General features: G+C 47.5%; 1 protein-coding gene across 1 annotated transcript in view; it reads left to right on the top strand.

Annotated features, from left to right (window-relative positions):
* Positions 1–1,501, top strand: part of MTCL1 (microtubule crosslinking factor 1) — a 129,433-nt gene extending 127,932 nt beyond the window's left edge. Inside the window, 1 exon segment of the mRNA XM_019418451.2 lies at positions 301–1,501. Coding sequence (XP_019273996.2) covers positions 301–495 — 195 coding nt within the window. The 3' untranslated portion in view covers positions 496–1,501.
* The last annotated feature ends 20,130 nt before the right edge of the window (positions 1,502–21,631 follow it).

The following is a 21,631-nucleotide window of genomic DNA, read 5'->3' as shown; positions in this document are numbered from 1 at the left end:
CCCCACCTTCCAGAGGCTCCAGCCCAATTCTGAAGATGCTGCATAAACATACCCATCTCATGGCGTCGCCATATTTTGATCATAATTTTGTATGTTCTCATTACTGTGTCATTGATCATCCGTGTTGAACTTTTCACTTGCCATTTAAAGTTATTCTCTCCCAGCACACTAGAACATTTTGAAGTTACCCCTGGTCCATTGCATTTAACCCGAGTCTGTTGAGAAGTGTGTGGGGAGAGTCGTCCCAGCAAGGCGTTGTCAGCCCGAGTAACCGTGTCTTTTTCTTTCTCGGCTTTGAAGGAACTACCTTGTTCCGCACTAGCTCCATCCCTAGAACCCTGCTTCTCCAGGCCCGAGAGACCAGCAAACCGTCGCCCTCCGTCCCGTTGGGCCTCACATTCCCCCACTGCCTCAGCGGCTCAGTCACCCGGAGACCCAGCCTCCTTGGAGGAGCTCGGAGAAGAGGAGCTGCCCGGGGAGAAGTCATACCTGTGACGAGAGTGCAAGTTTGCATGGGTTATTGGGGACTGATTCCCCGCGATTTGCGTAACCACACCGTCGTCATCAACCAAGCTCCGCCCACAAGGAGAGATCCAGCTTTCCCAAGGTCAAAGAATGTTTCTTAAAACACACACAGCTGCTGAATGTCCAACCTGTGAACCTGAGATGTTTCTAGAACGAAACCGTAAACGTGCCTGTAATAACTTAATTTTTTTCATAGCTCAGAAAACTATTTTTGTCTCCATCTTTTTTACACACAGTATATTAAACAAACAAACAAAAAAAGCTAGGGAAGATATAAATAAATTTAAAAAATAAAAGTTTTAAAGGTGTACATTTTAAGAGATTCTGAACACCCTTGCTCTCAATACTGACTGCCTCTCTGTTAAATTTGCACTGTTACATTTCGGTTTGGTTTCTTTCCACGTTGAATTAGAGTGTTTTAAGTTAATATTGTTTTGTCAGTGTTCTTGTTTTTTAAGAATTTTTGAAATGCTTCAGACTGTGTGATTCAGTGAACTTTTTGTAGTGAAAAAGCCATGAAGCCAGTCGACGAGACAGATATCCTCTCTACAGGAGGGGGTACACGTCAGCATTTTTGCAAAGGTACAGAGTCCTCAGCTGGGCTTACCGAATTCGCTGTATAATCCACATACTCTACTCGACTTGCACGTCTTCGGGTTCGAAGCACTGGGGTGCATGTACATACACTGCTGTGTGGTCTCAACCATCGCGTAAGTGTGAGTCCTCTGTCCCACCGTAACACGTTGTGAATCCCTCATACTGTACTTTTATCGTTGTCCTCTTGCATTGAGACACAACGGCAGTGGCATTTTTAAATTATTGTTAAAGATGAACTGGCAGTATACGGTGTTTGCCCCAAATTTTCTTGTTTAAGGAAAAGCACTACGAAAAGGGTACCAAACTGGATCAAAGGATCGTGCCTCGGAGTCTGTGTGAGACAATGATGAAGTGCAAATAAAGCCTTTACAAGATGGCAGCCTGTTCCGGGACCTCGTGTTTCACATGCCCTCCATCCCTTCCTAAGGGCTCAAGCTGACAGCTTTCCGGAGCCAGGGGAAGGAGGGGGAGGGGAGGTCATGTAAAAAAGGCAACAGCGGCCAGCACATCTCCCTGGGGACACACGGCACGTGCGTGACACGCCGCATCTTCCCTGTTCCCCGTAAGAGTGCCCTGAGGTTGATGAAAGGCACCTTCGTTCTTGTTGAAAATATGGTGGCGGGTGTGAGGAAACTTACCCACAAGCCGGAAGGTGCCCGGCCTCTCTGCCTCTCCCCAGCTTGAGAAAGCGGGCGTGGCGAATCACCAGGATGATGTTGCCTCATGAGATGTAGCCCAGCCTGTCAGTGTGCGACCCACTAGGGGTCTGCAAGGTGGTGATGCGATGCTTCCAAAGAGGGTAAGAACTACGTCAGGCCGAAGCTTCTGGCCTCGGTGTTCCGCTGACCCGGCGGTGCTGTTCTCTAGACTGGCCAACAGAGTAAGTTGTGCTCCCATGTGACCAAAGTTCCATCTTTAAGCTAAATATTTTCCCCCCGAATGGAAAATACCAACTGTTGGTGAGGACGTGGGGACGCTGGAACCCTGGTGCAGTATTGCTGGGGATACAGAATGGTGCAGCCACTGTGGAAAACGGCGGTTCCTGAAGTTCAGCAAGATGATCTACGATCCCGCAGTTGTGGCCGTAGGCCCAGAAGAACTGAAAGCTGGGACCTGAACGGATATCTGTCCTCCCCTGTCATAGCAGCATTATCCACAAAGCCAAACGGTGGAAAACAGCCGGAATGCCAAATCGGTGAATGAATGGTAAACAAGATGTGGTCTGCACGTACACTGGGCTACTGTTCAGCCTTAGAAAGGAAGGAAACTGTGGCACATGCCTCCTGCCACATGCGCGAATCTCACGGCCGTGAAGGGAAATAAGCCAGTCACAAAAGTAATAAATAGTGTATGACTCCCCTTATATGAAATACCTGAAGTAATCACATTACATAGTAACATTACCAAAAGTAAAATAAAGGTTACCAGGGGCTGGGGAGAGGAAAGAACAGGGACTTAGTGTTTCATAGGTACAGTTTCTGTTTGGGAAGATGAAGTTCCAGAAACAGATCGTGGTGATGGTTGCACAACAATATGAATGTCCTTAGTGCCACTGAGCTCTACGCTTCAAGGGATCAAAATGGCGAATGTTATGTGTATTTTACCACAATAACCATTTCAATGCAAAAAATATTCGGCTGCAAACAAATATGGCTTTCGTGCCTACCCTGTGCCCACAGTAAATGCTGGAAGGTGCATTAGCATTTCTCCAGTTGGAAGCAACCACCCAGCAGGAAGAGGGGGAGTTGTTGGTACTCATAGCTGGGAAAGTGCTAGCTAGCATTGGGTGCAGTCACAAGCCAGAGCCTCCAATGGTGCCATCAGGGGTCTGCTCTGTCTCCTGGCTCTGCTCCCCTCTGTACGGCTTTACCCCAAGAGCCAGCTGCAAGGGTCCCCGGCGACTCCCCCGGAAGAGTTTCCCAACTCCTGGAGAAAGAAGATCTCTTCCCGGTAGCTCCAGCAAAAAGCCCCAGGAATGACAAATCTATGTCTCCTGAAACTCACACGTGTTGCCCTGAGCCAATCGGTGACACATTTACCCAGCAAAGGAGAACCAGGGGGTTAGCAGGATAGAGGGGAAGGTGCCTAGCAGACAGTGAAGGCTGTATATGACCGCAGGGCAGCCCAGAGTTAAAAGGAGAGGTCTGGTCATCACAGAGAACGTGCTATCTGGCTGGAGGAGATAAAATTCCAAAGCATTGCACCAAAATGCTAAAATGCTGTGGTATAGGGGCGCCTGGGTGGCTCAGTTGGTTGAGCTTCCGACTTCAACCCAAGTCACGATCTCACAGTTCATGAGTTCGAGATCTGCATCCGGCTCTCTGCTGTCAGTGTAGAGCCCACTTGAGATCCTCTATCCCCTTCTCTTTCTACCCCTCCCTCACTCTCTCTCTCTCTTTTTCTCAAAAATAAATAAACATAAAAAAAAGAAAAAAAATTTAAATGCTATGGTGTAAATCCTAAGTAAAGTAGGGCTTGAGTTGGACCTCGAGGAAGGGCAGGATTTCAGCGTGAAGGCAGGAGAGGTTGTTGGGTGGATGAACAGTGGGAGCAGAGCTGTGAAGTGGTGTTATAACTACATCTGACTAGGGTGATGACACGCTTAAGGGGCTGGAGGCCGACCCCGGAGTAAGCAAAGCGTCAAGTGCAGTCACAATCCAGAGCCTTGAGGTGCCAGTGCCTTGAAAGCCAGTTTGGAACTTCTCCGACCATCCGATTCTCTAATAGTTGCGCGTATGGATTCTTGAGTCCGTTTGTTGCGGAACCGCGCCAGCTCCTGCGAAGGCAAGACAGTAAGCAGATGAAATCCTGTTCTATGCTCCTGTCCAAATGATTGTGGAGGCAGCTAAGTGGGTAATGCTGGGCTCTGAAAGGAGAGCAGGTAGCATCAGGGGACGGCCCGCAGGAAGTGTCCGTTTATGTCTCCAGGAGCCATCCTCAATGTGCCATTTGCTTTTATGTCCTGAGGAAAGAGCCAGAAGCAGATTCCTGGAGCCCAGAGAGCAGCCCTCACACACTGAGCATGCCCCGCCCACGGGGTCACGACCAGCCTAGCTACTTCTCATCAAGTTGCCCTCGACCTGGGCTTTTAACAAGAAGACCTGTGCTTTCCACAATGCTAATTTTTATTTAGTACATTTGTGTTTCGGCCTCTTTTGAATTAAACTTGCCAGAGTTCAGCATATTTCTTTTGCTCAAAAAGTAGTTGGGAAGTACAGCTTATCACTTTCTAACTCATGGATTATTTTTAAATTGTAAAACACACCTAACACAAAATCTACCATTTTAACCGTTCTGGAGTATACGATTCGGTGACATTCAGTACACAGTGTTGTGCAGCCACCCGCATGGTCTAATCCCAGAACATTTGGAGCCCCCCAGAAAGGAAATAGGCATTTGGCAGTCAGGGCCCCCAGCCCTTGGCACCCACGAATCTGTTCTCAGTCTCTCTGGACTTGCCTGTCGAGGATCTTTCATATAAATGGAATCACGCAACATGTGGCCCTTTCTGTCCTGCTCCTTTCACTCAGCATAGTGTTCCTGAGCTGCATACACACTGTAGGGTGTTATCAGGCCTTCATTCGTTTCACACTTGGACACTGTTCCATTGTATTGCACATTGTATGCATGGACCACATGTTGTTTATTCACTCCTATCAGCTGATGCTAACATGCCTATTTCTAAAAGGAAACGGTTTGGTTATTTGAAGCAACTTTAAGCATTCCCCGGTTGCCAAAAGGACAGAGTCCGTGAATAATTAAGACTCGAATCAGTCAACTTACATAATGGAGGCACGTGGGCGCCTTTAGCTTTCAAGCGTAATTGTTGCACGAGGCCACCCGTACACATTCTGCTCATCTTGCTTTCCTTCGATCTGCATTTAGTCCTTTCCACGTCTTTCCTTGAATGCCATGGGCACTGGAAACCAGTTTAGCAAGAAGTCAGGCTGAGTGTCATAAGCGAGCTGGTTGGCTGTTTGAGTGAATCTGAGGGCGCTGAGTCTTTGCTACATCCTGGGTCACTAGAATCAGGATGGCCCTGGGAGTGAAAAAAGCCTGGATTTGAATTTTGGTTTGAACACTTAAAGCAGCGCAACCTTGGGCCGTCTCTCGAAGACTCATTTGAAGAAGAGCAACAATAACACCTACTTCCCAGGCCTGTAAGGATCAAGGTGCTCCGTGTGCAAGATATTCTGCTCGGAGCTGCGAACGCCAGATGTGAGCAGAAGAAGACAGGTGTCTCCTTGTGCAGAGCTGCTGTTCCAGTGATGTGAACCCGCAGGTGTGAGTGTGATGGAACGTAATGGAAAGTTCCATTCCTTTACATCCGTAAAGGGGTGATACCATTTGAGCAGAGGCCCGAGCAAGAAGCAGCTGTCGGGCTGTCAGCCGGGCAGAGGGGCCGGTGCAAAGTTGGGATAAGGAGTGGGCATGGACCCGGTGTGTTGCAGGAAGCGAAAGGCGGCCCTTGTGGCCAAAACAAGAGGGAGAGACCAGGGAGCCTGGGAGAGGCCCTGTGGTCCACCGGAAAGGGTTAAGATTTTCCACTAGGTGGGGGGAAAAAATCCATTGGAAGATATTAAAGCAGAAGAGTTACTTTTTAGAAGGTTACTGTGACGTAAGGATAAAAACAGGGCAAGGCTGGAAGGCTTCCTGGTAAAAGGCAGTTGTGTTGACCCAGAGAGGCCTAGATAGTGGTTTGGCCGGTTATTCTGCTTCTGTTATTATTAGCGATTCCACCACGGCGATCACCATATGCTGCTCGTCAAGAACTGGGCCTTAGAATCTGCTGCTGAGGATTCTGCAGGGCCCCACTGCCAGACTCCAGGATATACCCCAGTTGTTCAGATAAAAACCGAAGGAGGCCCATGTGTATTCTGCTGCCTCTCAGGCTGGGCCAGCAGGCCTGCCAATGGTCTTGGGCCAGGGAGAACCAGAAGAACCGGTCTTCCCTCTCGGTTCCCATCCCTTCAGGGCGCAGAATCACACAGCAAGGTTCATATTCCCATTTGGTTGCATTGGTTTTGTTTTTAAGTTCTGATCCTTCAGAAGGAAGTTGGCACTTCTGAGCTATTATCGATCATTTGTCAATGAATAAAAGTGGCTCGGCTCTGTAGAGAGACAACTGAGGACCCCAGACATGGGGATGGGAGGGGAGGGCTGGGGAGGCAGTTACAGGTGCTGAACAACCTAATCTAAGAGAATGGGCTAGAGGGTGGCTGGGTGGCTCAGTCTGTGGAGCCTCCGACTTTGGATTTTGGCTCAGGTCATGATCCCAGGGCAGTGGGATTGAGCCCTGCTTTGGGCTCTACACTGAGCATGGATCCTGCTTAAGATTCTCTCTCTCCCTCCCTCCACCCCTCTCCCCTACTTACACGCTCTCTTTCTAAAATACAAGGATGGGATAGGAACACAAAGCGAGCCAACTTCGTTTTTCCTAGGCCAAATTCCATCCATTAGATTGAAAGAAGCCACTCCATTCCAATGACAGAAGCTTCTGTAACTTCCCAGAGAGCTAATACACTTCAGCATGGCTCCAGGAGTCCAAGCTTCATAATCCCTATGGTAATCCTGGAACAATTCATCACTCATCAACCACGGCCCACATTGGTCCCCTATAAATACACTTTGAAACGATTAAAATAAAAACAAAGTTCTGATTTCCTCCGATATGCTGATGAAATAGGCGCACCTAAAAACAGCTGGTGGAATTATAAATTCTAGTTTCCAAATTTCTGGAGAATGATTAAGCAATAAACAATTACCTATAAAACTGTTTATACTTCCTGAGTCATTTCACCTCGGTGCATTGACCCCCCCGATAACCTCAATGAAATCAATGTAATTTGTAAAATACATTTCATGGCAGCACAAATTATACAGTGAAATTTGGAAACAGGCTAATAAGTTATGGTCCATCAACAAGTTTGAATATTATGCTCGTTCATTTAAAAAACAGTCTTGGGGCGCTTGGGAGGCTCAGACGGTTAAGCATCCGACTTCAGCTCAGGTCATGATCTCACGGTCCGTGAGTTCGAGCCCCGTGTTGGGCTCTGTGCTGACAGCTCAGAGTCTGGAGCCTGCTTCAGATTCAATGTCTCCCTCTCTCTCTGCCCCTCTCCCGCTCATGCTCTGTCTCTCTCTGTCTCGAAAATAAAAACATCTTTTAAAGTAAAAAAAAAATAATAAAAAACAGTCTTAAGGGGGCACCTGGGGGGCTCAGTCGGTTTAGCATCCAATTTTAGCACAGGTCATGATCTCGCAGTTGGTGAGTTCAAGCCCTGCATCAGGCTCGCTGCTGTCAGCACGGAGCCTGCTTCAGATCCTCTGCCCCCCATCTCTCTGCTGCCTGCTCGCACACTCTCTCAAAAATAAAGTAAACATTAAAAAATACGATAACAGTCTTAATGACCCAGGACTGGGCTAGGCCTGCTGGAATACAAGCATAAATGTGACATACATGCTCCCAAGAGGTTCATGACCAGGTCAAGGGCATCCAGTTTCCTTGGCTCAAATCCTCCTCCATTACCTTCTAACCAGACACCCTCAGGAAAGTTACCTGTGCCCTCTGAGCCTGTTTCTTCCTATGAGAAAAAAAAAGAATAGCAGTAATCACCTACTAGGTAAGTTATGAGGAGTAAACAAGATAATGATTGTTCAGCACTTGGAATAGTGCCTGGCACTAGGTTTTGTGAAATAAGATGACTGTATAAACGTCACATTCTAACACAATATAAGGGTTGTAATAGCATGTGTACGTGTAGAATGAGCACCTAAAAGGAATTAATTCTGCCTGGGGGGGATGGGGGGGGGATGGCCTAGGAGGACCACCTCCCCATCCCTTCTCTAAGAGTCTTCAAATATCCATAAGGTTTCTCCAGGTAGAAAAGGTGAGGAAAGGGAAGAGAGTGAGAAGAACTTTAAGTACTGTCAAGGTTACGCGTGCATGTTCCTTTGGGGTTTTCCAAGATAGATTCAAAATTATTTTCAATGACTCTTGCGTATTGAACTGGTGTTTTTATGTAATGCGATACCATGCTAAACTTCACTGGAAAGAAAACCAAAGGGAGAAAAGGAGTTCATCCATCCCCACCCTCAGGACACGGCCGTCCACCCCATGTGGTGCTCTCAGAATAAGGGCTCCCCCAGCCTTCCGTTTTCTATGGCATCTTGTAGAAGGAGTCACTTTAACTCCGGTTCACTAGAAGACTCTCAGGGCATTCGAGCGATGGCAGCAGCCTCATCTACCCTGTCTTGTCTTGGGTCTGTGCCTGTTGACTTGTGAGCTAGACGCCCGGGCAGTGCCCGCAAGGTATTGCTACTAAAAACTGAGGTAGATGTGAGTGTGGTTGTGTTAGTCATGAGAGCTCTTCATGAATATTCCGTGTCCTCCTGAGCACATAATAAAAATCACTCTTCCCACCCCCGTCAAAGTTGGGTGTGGTCTCTGCCAGTGAATTGTGAATAAAAAGCAATAGGGGTCACTTCCTGCTGGGAGTTTGAAGAGCCAGTACACCACTCACCTTGGTCCTTGGCAGTTGCGAAAGCACGTGATCATCCATCTGGGCCCCTGAGTCACACACAAGCCCACCTTTAATATGTAGCATGAGGGACAACTAAGTCCTCGTGGTGTTAAGCCATTGAGATTTGGGAGTTGTTCGTTAATGCAGCATCCCTTAGCCCTTCCTGGCTGGAATAACTGTCCGAGAAAACGTAAATGCGTGTACAAATAATACGAAGAGATCCAAACAGAAGATGAAATTTTCACAGCACATAGAAGGGCTACTTCCATGTTAAGAAAGACATAAGAGAATTTAAAGTCATGGAAACGGTTCTTTTTCTTTTTCTTTTTTTCTTTTTTAATGTTTATTTATTTTTGAGAGAGAGTGCACGCAGGGGAGGGACAGAGAGAGAGGGAGACACAGAATCCAAAGCAGGCTCCAGGCTCTGAGCTGCGAGCACAGAGCCCGACGCGGAGCTTGAACGCACGAACTGTAAGATCATGACCCGAGCCGACGTCAGACGCTTGACCGACTGAGCCACCCAGGCGCCCCAACCGTTATTATTTTTCTTCTTGAATTCTTGGACTTGAGGATGAAAGCTATGTCCCGTGCCTTTAGCTGAGAGGGTAGATAAAGGCAGAACTGTGCTTATTACTGAATGAATTGAGTACATGTATGAAGGGCTAAATAGTCCAGCGATGCCTTTTCCTGCTCCTTGGCTCCTTCCTAGCTGGACTTGCTGTTGGGGAAATAGAGTTGGAGTTCGTCCCTTGAGCCAGCAGGCTGAGACAGAGGTGAATAGTGATTTTCCTAGGGAATTACAAGTACAGGTTGGAAGAGAACTTAAGAGCATCCTTAGGAAACCTTCATGTGATAAAGAATTGAAGAACGCAACCATTTTCTGAGGGTGCTTTCCCTATAACTTAGCATACAGTCTCTACCCAGCTGCATTTGAGAATCACCCAGAGTAACTTACAGCCCTTCTCCAGACCAAATAAATCAGACTCCCGTGGGTGTCTGTCCCGTGACTCCCGTCAGTATTTTAGATATTTCCCTCGTGGTTCTGTGCAGCCAGGATTGAGAACGACCAGTAGAGAATTTCTTAACCTAGTGGCTCCCAAAAGTTACTGCACACTAGAATCCTCTGGGGCTTAAAAACAATCAAAAAGCAAAACAACGCCGCCTTCTCACCCGAGACTTTCTGATTACTTTCTGACGTAGTCTAGGATTTTAAAGAATTAATCCCCATCAGAATTAATTCTATTTTACTGCACAGTTTGGGAGCCACGGTATTAACCAAATTTAAGAGCCTGAGGTGTAGTCAGCCAGATGTGGCATAAGTCCTGTCTCTACCACACCGTGCAGCTACGGGCATGATCCTTACCCTCTCTGGAGTTCCGAGTTCCCATTCGGTAAAGCGGGAATAACCGCAGTTACCTCATAAAGTGACTGTGAGGATGGAGACAGTGAGTTGGCACTGTGTCTGTCCTACAGTAACTGCTTGAGAAATGCAAGTGAGTATCGTCTCATTTAATTCTCTCGATAATCCTGTAAATCAGGTTATCGTCCTAATCTGACAGTTGAAGGACACCAAGGATCAGAAAGTCACTGGTTGCCTCAAGATCACACAGTAATAATTGGCAAAGCTTGGCCCACCCCAAGGCTTTAGTGTCCAGCTGCTTGCAGCTGCCTCAGGCCACTCCATTCACCACCCGGCCCTGGCCGAGCACATGGGGCCGGCCGCCATGTTGAAGCGGCCCTGCTATGCGACACATTTAGGTTGTCCAGCGGACCTGGGCCCAACTCACCGGCTTCTGCCCTGGAGCGTAAGAGACTAAATCATATCTTGAATTTCACTGACTTCATGTCTTTTCAAGATTGGGGCGCCTGGGTGGCGCAGTCGGTTAAGCGTCCGACTTCAGCCAGGTCACGATCTCGCGGTCCGTGAGTTCGAGCCCCGCGTCAGGCTCTGGGCTGATGGCTCGGAGCCTGGAGCCTGTTTCCGATTCTGTGTCTCCCTCTCTCTCTGCCCCTCCCCCGTTCATGCTCTGTCTCTCTCTGTCCCAAAAATAAATAAAAAAGTTGAAAAAAAAATTAAAAAAAAAAAAAAAAGATTGTAACACAGGGGCGCCTGGGGGCTCAGTCAGTTGAGCGTCCAACTCTTGGTTTCGGCTCAGGTCATGATCTCATGGTTTCGTGAATTCGAGCCCCACATCCGGCTCTGTACTGGCAGCTCAGAGCCCGCTTGGGCGTCTCTCCCTCCCTCTCTCTGCCCCTCCTCCACTTACACTATCTCTGTCTCTCTCAAATAAATAAAACTTTAAAAGTGAACAAGTAAAATAAAATTTAAAAAGATTGCAACAGAGCCTCAGTTGACCCATTTGGCCAGAGTCCTTTTCTCAGTGTGATCACAAAAAATAATGGTTAGTTACTCACGACTGTTTCTTTTATTAATATGGTACCCTTTCTACAGGGATCATGGCCTGTTAAACCCTCACATAACTCCTTACACAGGAGGATGAACTCGGGCACTGGGGACACATTATTTATTATATTCGCTTCATGGATTATGGAGAAGGCAGGGATATTGCCCAGGGCAATTCCACATCTTGGAATGTAATACTTTGAAGGGAAAGTATAGAACCGTGAACCAGATGGGGCACCCAGGACCCTCAGATATGACCACGGATTTACTTTGTTTACTTAAAATGTGTTCATCCCTAGGGAGGGACCAGTGCACTGCCCCAGGTGCCCTCCCACCTCACACCTGCCATGCGAGCAAGAGCCAAAACCATGACTTGGGTCAGGGCAGCACCAGGGTTGTCGGGGGGTGTGCCTGGGAGGGGGAGATAGGGGTGTTTAGCCCACCTCCTCTCATCTCTATTATCCCCATGCCCCTTTATTTAGATACGAACACTTGACTTTTCATTGCTGTGCGGCAGGAAAACAGTTTCAAGAATCTACCTAGTCCCATTCAGCTCGAACGAAGCCCCAAAGTCGCTCCTCTACAGTTTTGCGAAAGCAGAATTCACCCTTATGGGCTATGGGGCTGCAGGGCTGTAGGGCCATTTGTCCTGGCAATTTTGTTGCCCTGAGAAAGCGGAAAGGATTTCTGGGTATGAAAAGCCACCTTTGCCTCCGCCACAAAAGGGGATCTCTCCAGTCACCTCTTGCCTTGTTGGCTACACCTCCATTCTGAAGGAAGTCATTCCCAGGCCGCGCTGGTTAAAAGCAAAACCCCAAAATAACAAGGCAGGAACATCTTCCCGCTGAGAACACTGTGTCCTCAAAGGTCAAGTTCAAATTGAATTGAATTCTCAGAGCCACTAAAGATCTTATCTAAATTTACCCTGACCCACTTAGGGGAGGAGCCAGAACCGAGTGACCCTTTTTTTTTTTTTTTTAATGAAATTTGGGACACTATACTCAAGGTGCTGATGTCCTATAAAGCAGCCAGTGGCCACTTTGGAGGCTGGATCCAACATTAACTCGCCGCCTCAGAGACAGATGGGCAGCAAAGTGCTTCCTCCTCTGCGGTCAAGGCGACACCTGTGGGCTGTGGCGCCAGCAGGGGCTGCAGGAAGGAGGGTGACGCTGGTGAGCGGCTGGGGGATGCACAGGGCGCCGCCTAGTTGCCTAGCAACACCTCATAGACGTCACTGGGGAGCATCAGTAGCGGCATCTGGTGAGCACATGACTCTGGCATTTCAACTAAATGTAAAATGGGTTCTAAGTCACTGCTCCAGGTGAGAGATAGAGCGGATGGGGCATGTGCCTTGGAGGCTGGAACCCTACCTCTTCTGCATTTAGAATGAGCTGCTGTGCTTCCCCCCGGGGCAGGAGCGCACCCCACGTGTTTCCCGGGCAGGTGGCGCAGGCCAACAGGTGGCCGTGCGCTGGCCAAGGAAAGCTGGTTTATACTTCCAGCTTCCTGCAGCCTAATTTTGCTCTACTGCTTGCAGTGAGATGAAAGCCAGAGGGACCTGTTTCTGGGAATCCTGCATTAAGGCAACGTGGCTTCACGAGCCCGCTGGTTTGTGAGCCCAAGAAGTCAGGGGAGCTCTTCCTTGTCACAGGGCGTCACAGTGCCCTGCACAAATCGGCAGACCTTCCAATGCTTGTTGGATCCAACACTCTCATTTCCAATTTTTTTTGGGGGGGGGTTGGGGGTGGAGGGGGGAGACATGTAAAGAATAATAAATAAATATTAATAAATACAAATAAATGCATTGACATTTAAGGTATATGGCCAAACCCATGTAACCGGAAAGACCCACTGCCTAGCGGAAACGCACACGCGGCCCAATAATAAGCACGTTGTAATGCTAATAGCTGTGGTTTGCAGACAGATTCATGGTGTCACAAAGTGCTTTGCGACATGTCGTTCCGGTAATACATTTATGATTTCGGCGCCTTGAGTATAGTGCCTGTTTCCCACTGGTCATTCTTTCTCAGACCTTTCTACAACACTCCCTCATGCAAGTCTTGTGATCACTTGGCTGTTATCTGGTCCCTGGGCGCCTCTTAGAGGTCCCTGCGCACCATGGGCCGAGCAGATCCTGAGCCATGGCAGGGGAAGCAGGCAGGGGTGAGTGGAATGGGGAGGTCGCAGACCCCTCACGTCTCCCCCTTGCCTCCAATAAACTGGCCAGTTTGTGTTCCTCTCCACCTAAGCCCCTACAATTATTGGCTGGGCCTGATATGTCCATGAATTATAATTAATACAAACATGGTAGCAATCTTTTACTGAGCACTCAATCAGGGATTGTCTCATTTAATACAACAATCCTCAGATAGATGAGGAAACTGAGTCTCACTTACAGCCGATAGTTGTGGAACCAGCGGCCAGATCCTGGATCATCTGACCCAGAGCCCCTGCTCGCAGCCAGCAGCCCACGCGTGCTCCTTCTGCACGATTCACCCTCTGCCCCCTGCTCAGTGCAGAAGCCTTCTGGTAGCATTTCCAAATATCTGCAGAAGCACATCATTAGTAATCCGTGTTCTACCAGGCACCATTTGGGGGCCATCTGTGAAGTGCAGCAGTGAGGTTTGGGTCCATTTGCCCATTCACTCAGCAAACACATAGTGAGTACCCACCCCTAAAGGCTACTCTGCTAGACTCTGTACAGGAGTCGAAAAAAACCTGATTCCTGCCTCAAGGGAAGGAGCCCATAGACAAGCACATACATTCAGGATAGCATATTAGGACAGGAACAGGCTCGAGTGTCCTGAGGCACAAGGGACGCCCTGCTGGTGGCTCAGCAATGACATCACAGAGGACATGAGAACATCGACCCTCTGTGGTCACCTTCAAATGAGACTGATTAAGCCCCACGGGTGATATATGAGGAATCCGCACCCAGAGACCTTATGAACAGATCCCTTTAGTCCTGAAAAGACGAGTCTCACCCCAGACGCCGCACAGTGGTGCCTTTCGTTCAGTCACTCAGCAAACATCTGATCTCTACCAAGTGTTGGGCACTCTGCAGGGGCTGGACACATGGTAGGAGACGGACCAGACTGGGTTCCTGCCCTCACGGAGCCGACAGCTTTGTCACCAGACCTATCACATAGAGAAACTGCCCAGCCAAGCATTTGCTACAGTTTCAACACATATTGAGATTCATTGCTGTGCCATTTGAAAATGCTGGCAAACGCACAGTTGCAAACAAGGCTGGTTTCAACCCCAGCCCTTGCACCAGACACCGAGGGTGATTGAGGACAGAGGCACACCAGTGTCGGAGGTGGCCTGAGGCCAAGGGCTGACATTTGTCGAGAAGTGTGCTTCTTAAGATGGCATTTTGTCAAAAATAGGTGACCCACGCGAATAAGCCATTTCTCAAAATCTTCCAGGAAATATACACACTGATCCTTACTCTCCAATGTCTATTGTTGTCTTAATTGTACCAGTTATGCCCTCACGAAGCGTTTACAGGCTCTGGGTAACAAATGAGCAGGACTCAGACCAGGGTGTGCTTTACATCCCGACTGTGTTTTAAGCTACGGTTGGATTTTGATAATTAGGTGCCTATCCGCCAGCCAGACCAGATGATACAGGGATGTTCTACGCCTCTGCCTCAAATCCTGGTTTAACTCCGTTATTATCACCATCAATTCCTTCCTGTTTTTTCAGTCGTCTCCCTGTCCCCCTGCCCATCTGTCCCTCCTCTAATCACTCTATGCTCTTGTTCATGCTCAGGCACTGGTTATTCAGAGGTCCCCAGTACATCCTCCCGGCTCAGAATAAGAGATGATTTTGCAGGAAAAAGAAGGGGAAAATGGTAGTGGGGAAGCTGTATGGGTAACAAAAGACCACTGGTAGAGCTCATGGGAAGATGTTTTCTGGAAAGGCCTGTCTGATAATAGATCCACACTCCGACAAGGAAGAGCCATTTGGTAACCCCCACCTAGGCATTAGCAGTTATCCCCGACCTATGAAGTCCTCCAAAGATCTTGTGACCCTAAAGCCACAATTTCCTCCTGAGTGGGCCAGCCCATCTCTCGGCGGGGCACAGCTCTGGGCCAAATGGCTACCCTACACGAAGCAGCTAGGGCAAACCTTTCTCCTCCTTCCAGGGCATCTCCTGTCATGGGCTGTACAGCAGGATCTCCTGGAGGAGGAGCCCCGCTATTTCATGCTACTTGTTCTTTCTCATATGCATGAAGTGCAGGAGAGAGAGCTGTGAATACGTGGCACGTGGGCCCAGTGCGCTATTCTATTTGGCATAACACAATTCTACGTGGACCGTAAGGCCACCCGTAGTCCAACCTCCCCTCCGACCTCTGATCACATGCTGCTACTAAACTACCCCTGGAATTGTATTGTGCATTCACCTTACAGGCCCCGTGTACAGTCTTGCCTTCCAATAAATCCAGTCGACTGAGTTACTATCATGTGATTGTGTGTTCAAGGAGCCCCTGAGTCCAGTGGAAGACAAAGGCATAATTCCACGTCAGTGCCGTGGAGGGTTCTACGGTACTGAGCGCACAGGAGGCTGGGTCTCTACCCTGGGAGTAGCAAATGCAAACAAAGGTGAACCCCATCAAGACATCGTGGTCTCGGTGTAGTCTGCTTTGGGGAAGAGACTCTCGACTCAGATAAGGCCCTTCGAATTCATTTTTTTCCATATAAAAAATATCTAGCTAGGTGCTTGAATTCAGAGCTCCAGGAAGATAGCAAAAGGATTTCTTGAGACTGACTGAACTCGCATCTAAATGAGGAAGTATTCCAACATAGCATCCATATTGGAGTCATAAATTGTGGCTGCGGATCACAGCCTCCCTCTTGTTAAGGTGGTGGTGGCATCTTCTAACCAGTGTGACCGGGGCAGGGTCTGGTCCCACCTCATTCTCTGCAGCGCCTCCCTGTCTGGACTGCCGCTCGCAGACTCCGGAGTCTTCTGAGTTGACAGCTCCATAAATCATCTGCCTCCACTGGTCTCCTGGAACGGGCATGCGTCCTTCTGCGGGCTCTGTTCAATGCCGTCTACAAAGCAGCACACAGCCTGGTGTTCTGCTTGTGCCTTTGCTCCCCCTGCAGGATCAGTGGTCTTGGTAACATGGTCGTCCTCTGGGCTGTAGCTGCCGCTGTGAAAGGAGCAGTGCTTTCCTCTGGAATCTGATCTACGAACAGATCCTTCATTGCACAGCCACAAGAAGAGGGGATCAATTTCTTTATATCCGGAGGATTGATAGGTCACCACACCACTCTGAGCCATTTCATGGAGTATCTTGCATGGGCTGGAGACAGAGCATGGAAAGCGAGGGCGCTAAGATCAGGAGAGAATCTAGAATAAACAGGACTGAGGTTTCGATGAGATTGAGATGCAAACATAATGGGGAAAAGAGAGCTATAAATATTAGGACTGAGATTTGCCTGTGAGGGACAGAAGACCAAAAAGGGCAGCGCCTTAAAAAGACTGAGACTTATTTCTCTCCCTTGGAAACATAGGCAATGCAGGGCTGGTGTCCACAGTCATAAGGAAACCAAGTTGCCGCGATAACATAGCTCTGTCACCCTCAACCTCAATGATAGCTTCTAACTCATGGTCCAAAATGGCTGCTCAGGCCCTAGTTATCACAGCCTTGTTCCACCCAGCCAGAAGGAAGAAGGAATAAAGAATGAACTGCCCCCTTCCTATGTGGACAGTTTGCAAGAATTGCAAATACAGCTTCTGCTTACATCCCATCAGACTAGTACTACTTATATTGCCATACCTAGTTGGAAGGGAGACTAGAAAACCAAGGCTTTAGGGGAGCCTGGGTGGCTCAGTCGGTTAAGGATCTGACTTTGGCTCAGGTCATAATCTCACGGTTGGTGAGTTTGAGCCCCGCATCGGGCTCTGTGCTGACAGCTCAGAGCCTGGAGCCCGCTTCGGATTCTGTGTCCCTCTTTCTGCCCCTCCCCCGCTCATACTCTGTCTCTCTCTCTCAAAAATAAACAAACATTCTTTAAGAAGAATATTAATATAAACTCTATTCTGAACAGCTTGCGCCCTTTAGTGGCAATGAAGGCTTTGTAGCAGTCTCTGCAAATGGCCTAAGCAAAACATTGAAGCTTAAGATCTCAGAGATGGAACGCTTTCGGGCAATAACGCAATGAAGAACATGACCCCAGGAATAAGTGGTGGAAAAGCAGTCAAAGCGAAGGCCATTGACCTACTGAAGGAAGGGAGCATGAAGCTTATCTATTGGATGGACCATTAACAATGTAGAAGATAAGGACACGCCGGCTGGATGAAGGAGTTAGGTGGAGAGGAAGATTCTGAGTCCACTGGCGAAGTCTTAGCTGCATGGCAGACCTTGCAGACACGATTGGCTTCGGTTTATTCTATAATTATTTCATCAAACTATCTCACCAGATGAGCATGCACATTAAGGAATCAGGAACCTTTTCTGCTAGCTCCCTCTTGATCCCCTGTAGTACTGGAGACATGGAAAACGACAAATAGAAGTGGAGTGAGCAAATCCCAAACACTCACTGGATCCCAGCAGATAACCAAATACGTCCTCTTTCCCGCAAAGCCCTCCCTGACGCAGCATTAGGAAAACGACAAACACTCGTTCTGTCTTGGAGCAGCATTTTGGTAAACTGCCCAGCTTAACAGGCAGCTCACTTATTTTGAAGATTGAAAAGAGTCTAGGGAAAAATATAGAAAACAAGAAAAAAAAAAAAGGAAGTTTTATGTCTGCTGTGTTGCTTTAATAGACTGAAAACAGGCTCAAGAGTTAACAGTGCATATCCGTTGCCAAAATAGCCAAATGGACCAGGACTCACACCCTATATTCTTTACCAAATAGAAAGAATCGCTGATGTGGAAAGAGAAAGACAGAACCACTTTCTCTTTCCTATGAAGATGAAAAGCAAGCCTCCTGGCTTCCGTATAAAACAGATACTTAAAATGCAACCATTGGAGGTGTGCAGGGACTGCTTCTGTGTCCGGCTGCCCTGTGGACTCCAAAGGCCAGGCCTTGGATGCTGCTCTAGGCAGGAGCCTCACTCTGACTGGCTTCTCTCTTCCTCCAGCTGGGCCTTCGCCCCCCTCTCACCACGCGGCTCTTGTCGGTTCAGTGTTGGGGTTAAAAAGACCAACAGGTGAGGTTTGGCCAACTGAGATGGATCAGAATGCTCAAATGGCCTCATGCAAATCGAAACAGATTCAAAAGTGAGTGAAGTCCAGGTGCAACTGAGACTAATGCAGAGGTCGAGAAAAAGCCTTGTGATGTTTTTGTTTTAATTTTTTTTTTTTAAACGTTTATTTATTTTTGAGACAGAGACAGAGCATGAACGGGGGAGGGGCAGAGAGAGAGGGAGACACAGAATCTGAAACAGGCTCCAGGCTCTGAGCGGTCAGCACAGAGCCCGACGCGGGGCTCGAACTCGAATACCGGGAGATCGTGACCTGACCCGAAGTCGGACGCTTAACCGACTGAGCCACCCAGGCGCCCCAAGCCTTGTGATGTTTATGTGGTGCTAAAGGTTACCTTAGCGGTCTTCTCCCTTGAAAACCTTGGTTAGGAAGTCCCCGCCCCTTCCTTTTTATTTTTTTAATGCTAGAATTAGACGTGCGTATTATCAAGCTAACATCGTAACAGGGAAGAAAGATTCTTAAATTTCCCTGGGTTTACACTACAAATTGTTTCTTCTCTTTTTGAGCAAAGTATAGGCAATAACCAAGAATAACAGAACAATACTCATGTATACAGTATCCAAAATGGATGGTTAACATTTGTTAACATTTACCTATTACACAAATTACATTGATTCTCATTATTGGTAGTAGTTATGCTCTACAAACTTGCCATGAACCCTTAATTAGCCAATATAGAATCACTGCTCCTTGGGGAAATACGGTTAGAGTCCTGAGAGCCTCTCGTGTGTGCATCCATAAACAGAATGCCGTGTGGTTCTGTAGGATTTATGCATTTTTTACATAAATGATAACATACGGCTCCAATGTTCTGCACCTTGCTTTATCCACTTCATTGTATGATTTCAGGATCTATTCATATGAAAACAGGTAGCTCTAATTTGTTCATTGAAACCTTAGTATCATAATTCCAGACTCAGTAACTACATGATCCCAAAAGCATCAAAGGTTTTAAGCACTTCCAGTGATAAGCTATTGTTGTCTGAAAAAACAGATATGGTCATATTATTCTTTCAGGTAAAATTCTGTTAAGTGTATGATACAGGGTATAATCAAAACTCCTCAGTACATCAGGGTCGTCTTCCATCTGACCCCAGTGCGATTTCTTGGATATCATTCCCCATTCACTCCACCCCATGTAATCAATGCTGTGATAAACATCATTTTCACGTCTTTGGCCCTTGCAAATACTAATCGCTTTGCCAGGTGGGTTACTGCCTTCTTTCTTTATCTGGCAAACTCCTAGACAACCTTCAAAACCCAACTCAAACATCAACTCCATTAGCAGATTTATTGTGAAGCCGATGAGATTTAAGCTTCAGGACTGGCATTCGCATGGTCCTCTACTAAGACCATGGGAGGGGTTCTAGCAATGTGCTCACATGGGCATTTCTTGTTTCTGTAAAAGTATCGAATTAAAATATTTTTGGTTAGGGGCACCTCGGTGGCTCAGTTAGTTAAGCATCCAACTCTTGGTTTTGGCTCAGGTCATGATCTCATGGTTTGTGAATTTAAGCCCCACATCGGGCTCAGCGCTGACAACATGGAGCTTGCTTGGGATTCTCTCTCTCTCTCTCTCTCTCTCTCTCTCTCTCTCTCTCTCTCCTTCTCTCTCCTTCTGTCTCTGCCCCTTTCCTGCTCGCTTGCTTGCTCTCTCGCTCGCTCTCTCTCTGTCAAAATAAATACATTAACTTAAAAAAATTATTTTTGGTTAAAGGGCTATCCAAATTGGATGACCTTCAGACCCCTCCAAGCCTGAGACCCCCTCCTTATCTGCCCCAGATCACCATTCTTGTTAAGCATTCCATGAGCTCCCTAAATGGGGGAAGCCCTCTGGGGCCATATAGTGCTTTCTGTCTTATCTAATAGTTCATATCACCTATGATTTGACAAGACATATGAGGATTTCTGTTCATACGTCTGCCTCAATAGTAGGTATTCAACAAACATTTGTTAAATGGATAGTAGCGATGAAAATATAAGCAGAGCTTTGTGCAATTATTTGCTGATTACTCCAGACTTAGCCACGTCCATCTTCAGAAGGAGACTGCCAATCATTGGCTCGCTGCACACCTGCAGACAGGAGGGGACAGGAGGGGTGGCCGTAGGACCCAAGAGGGGAAAGAGGACTTCAGGTGGACTATGGGAAGGGATGTGAAGCCAAATCACAAAAGGAATAAGAATGAAATAGAAATGAGATGGAGAGACTAAATAGAGAAGGGACAAGAACATGAACTTATCATCCGGAAAGAACTCAGCTTATAGGTGGTAGGGTAGTTTCATTTTAAAACACAAGGAAAAATACAGCGTACCTAAAATGGGAGATATGAAGAAAATAGGTATTTAGTGACTATTGCTGGGATGGAACCTGAGACTGTAGGTAACACAGTGCCCTGGCATGTGCTGGTTTTCCGCTGGGAGGCCTTCCCCGAGCAGCTTTGACTCAGCCTTCAAGAACCAGCTTCACCCTGACTTCCCAGAAGCCACTTCTCAGCTTTCCCTTCCTACTGCCCAGATTTCATTTCTGCCTCAGCTGCATCACCAAAGCTATGAATGTAAGTCCGACTACAGTTCGGGGAGGTTTTACTTATCTTAAACTTCTGAGCAATTACTGAATGGCTCATGTATGGAAACTATTCTTTACTTTTCCCCCCGAGTACCCTAACTCTTCCAAAATTCACTACGAGCTAGAAAATCTTTCGTGTTGTATGTTTCAAAGCATCCTTTCATCCCACGTGCCCAAGACTGAGCTGTGTTCTGGGGAAATACGACATGGTCCTGCTGGGAAGAGGGAAGGAGACAGTCGAAAGCAAAAGGCAGGAATGAAACACGCTGGCAAACATGTCCCATGGGAAAGAATGTCACATTTGAAAACAGATGCCTTCCTTGTTTCCTGGGTTTAAGCGGAACTTAACTTGCTCTGTCGAATTACGGTTGGAGCCGGTGTTGCAGGGCAAGCGATTCCTTCCCTTCCTCTTGCCGTTCTCACTATGCCGAGACGGGCGCAAATAGAATCTGAGATCATTCAAAATTTAAACAGGGAATGCAGCAATCAAAATGTCAGTGGCTTAGAGGCATGCATGAATAATTTAGCTCCCTAAAAGTTAACATTTAGAAAAGACCAGACTTGCAAATTCCAGGAGGGAGTGACAGCCTGAAACAAGATGGTCCCCTCTCTTCAATTGGAAATAAATAAACAGACTCCAGAATCTGTATGTTCATCTCCCAGACATGTTTTGGCAAGAGTACAGTTCAGACCCGGGAGCCAGAGGGTGGTCTGACCGCTGCCGGGGCAAACAGGAACACTACTTGATTTTAGCTCATCTAGCACTTTTTGAGCTCAAAGCAAACCAGGCA

The sequence above is a fragment of the Panthera pardus genome, unplaced genomic scaffold, assembly GCF_024362965.1.
Source record: "Panthera pardus isolate Hobbes unplaced genomic scaffold, ASM2436296v1 HiC_scaffold_15, whole genome shotgun sequence".
Classification (NCBI taxonomy): Eukaryota; Metazoa; Chordata; class Mammalia; order Carnivora; family Felidae; genus Panthera; species Panthera pardus.
The sequence above is the reverse complement of the archived record's forward strand: the minus strand, read 5'-3'. Positions and strand labels throughout refer to the sequence as shown.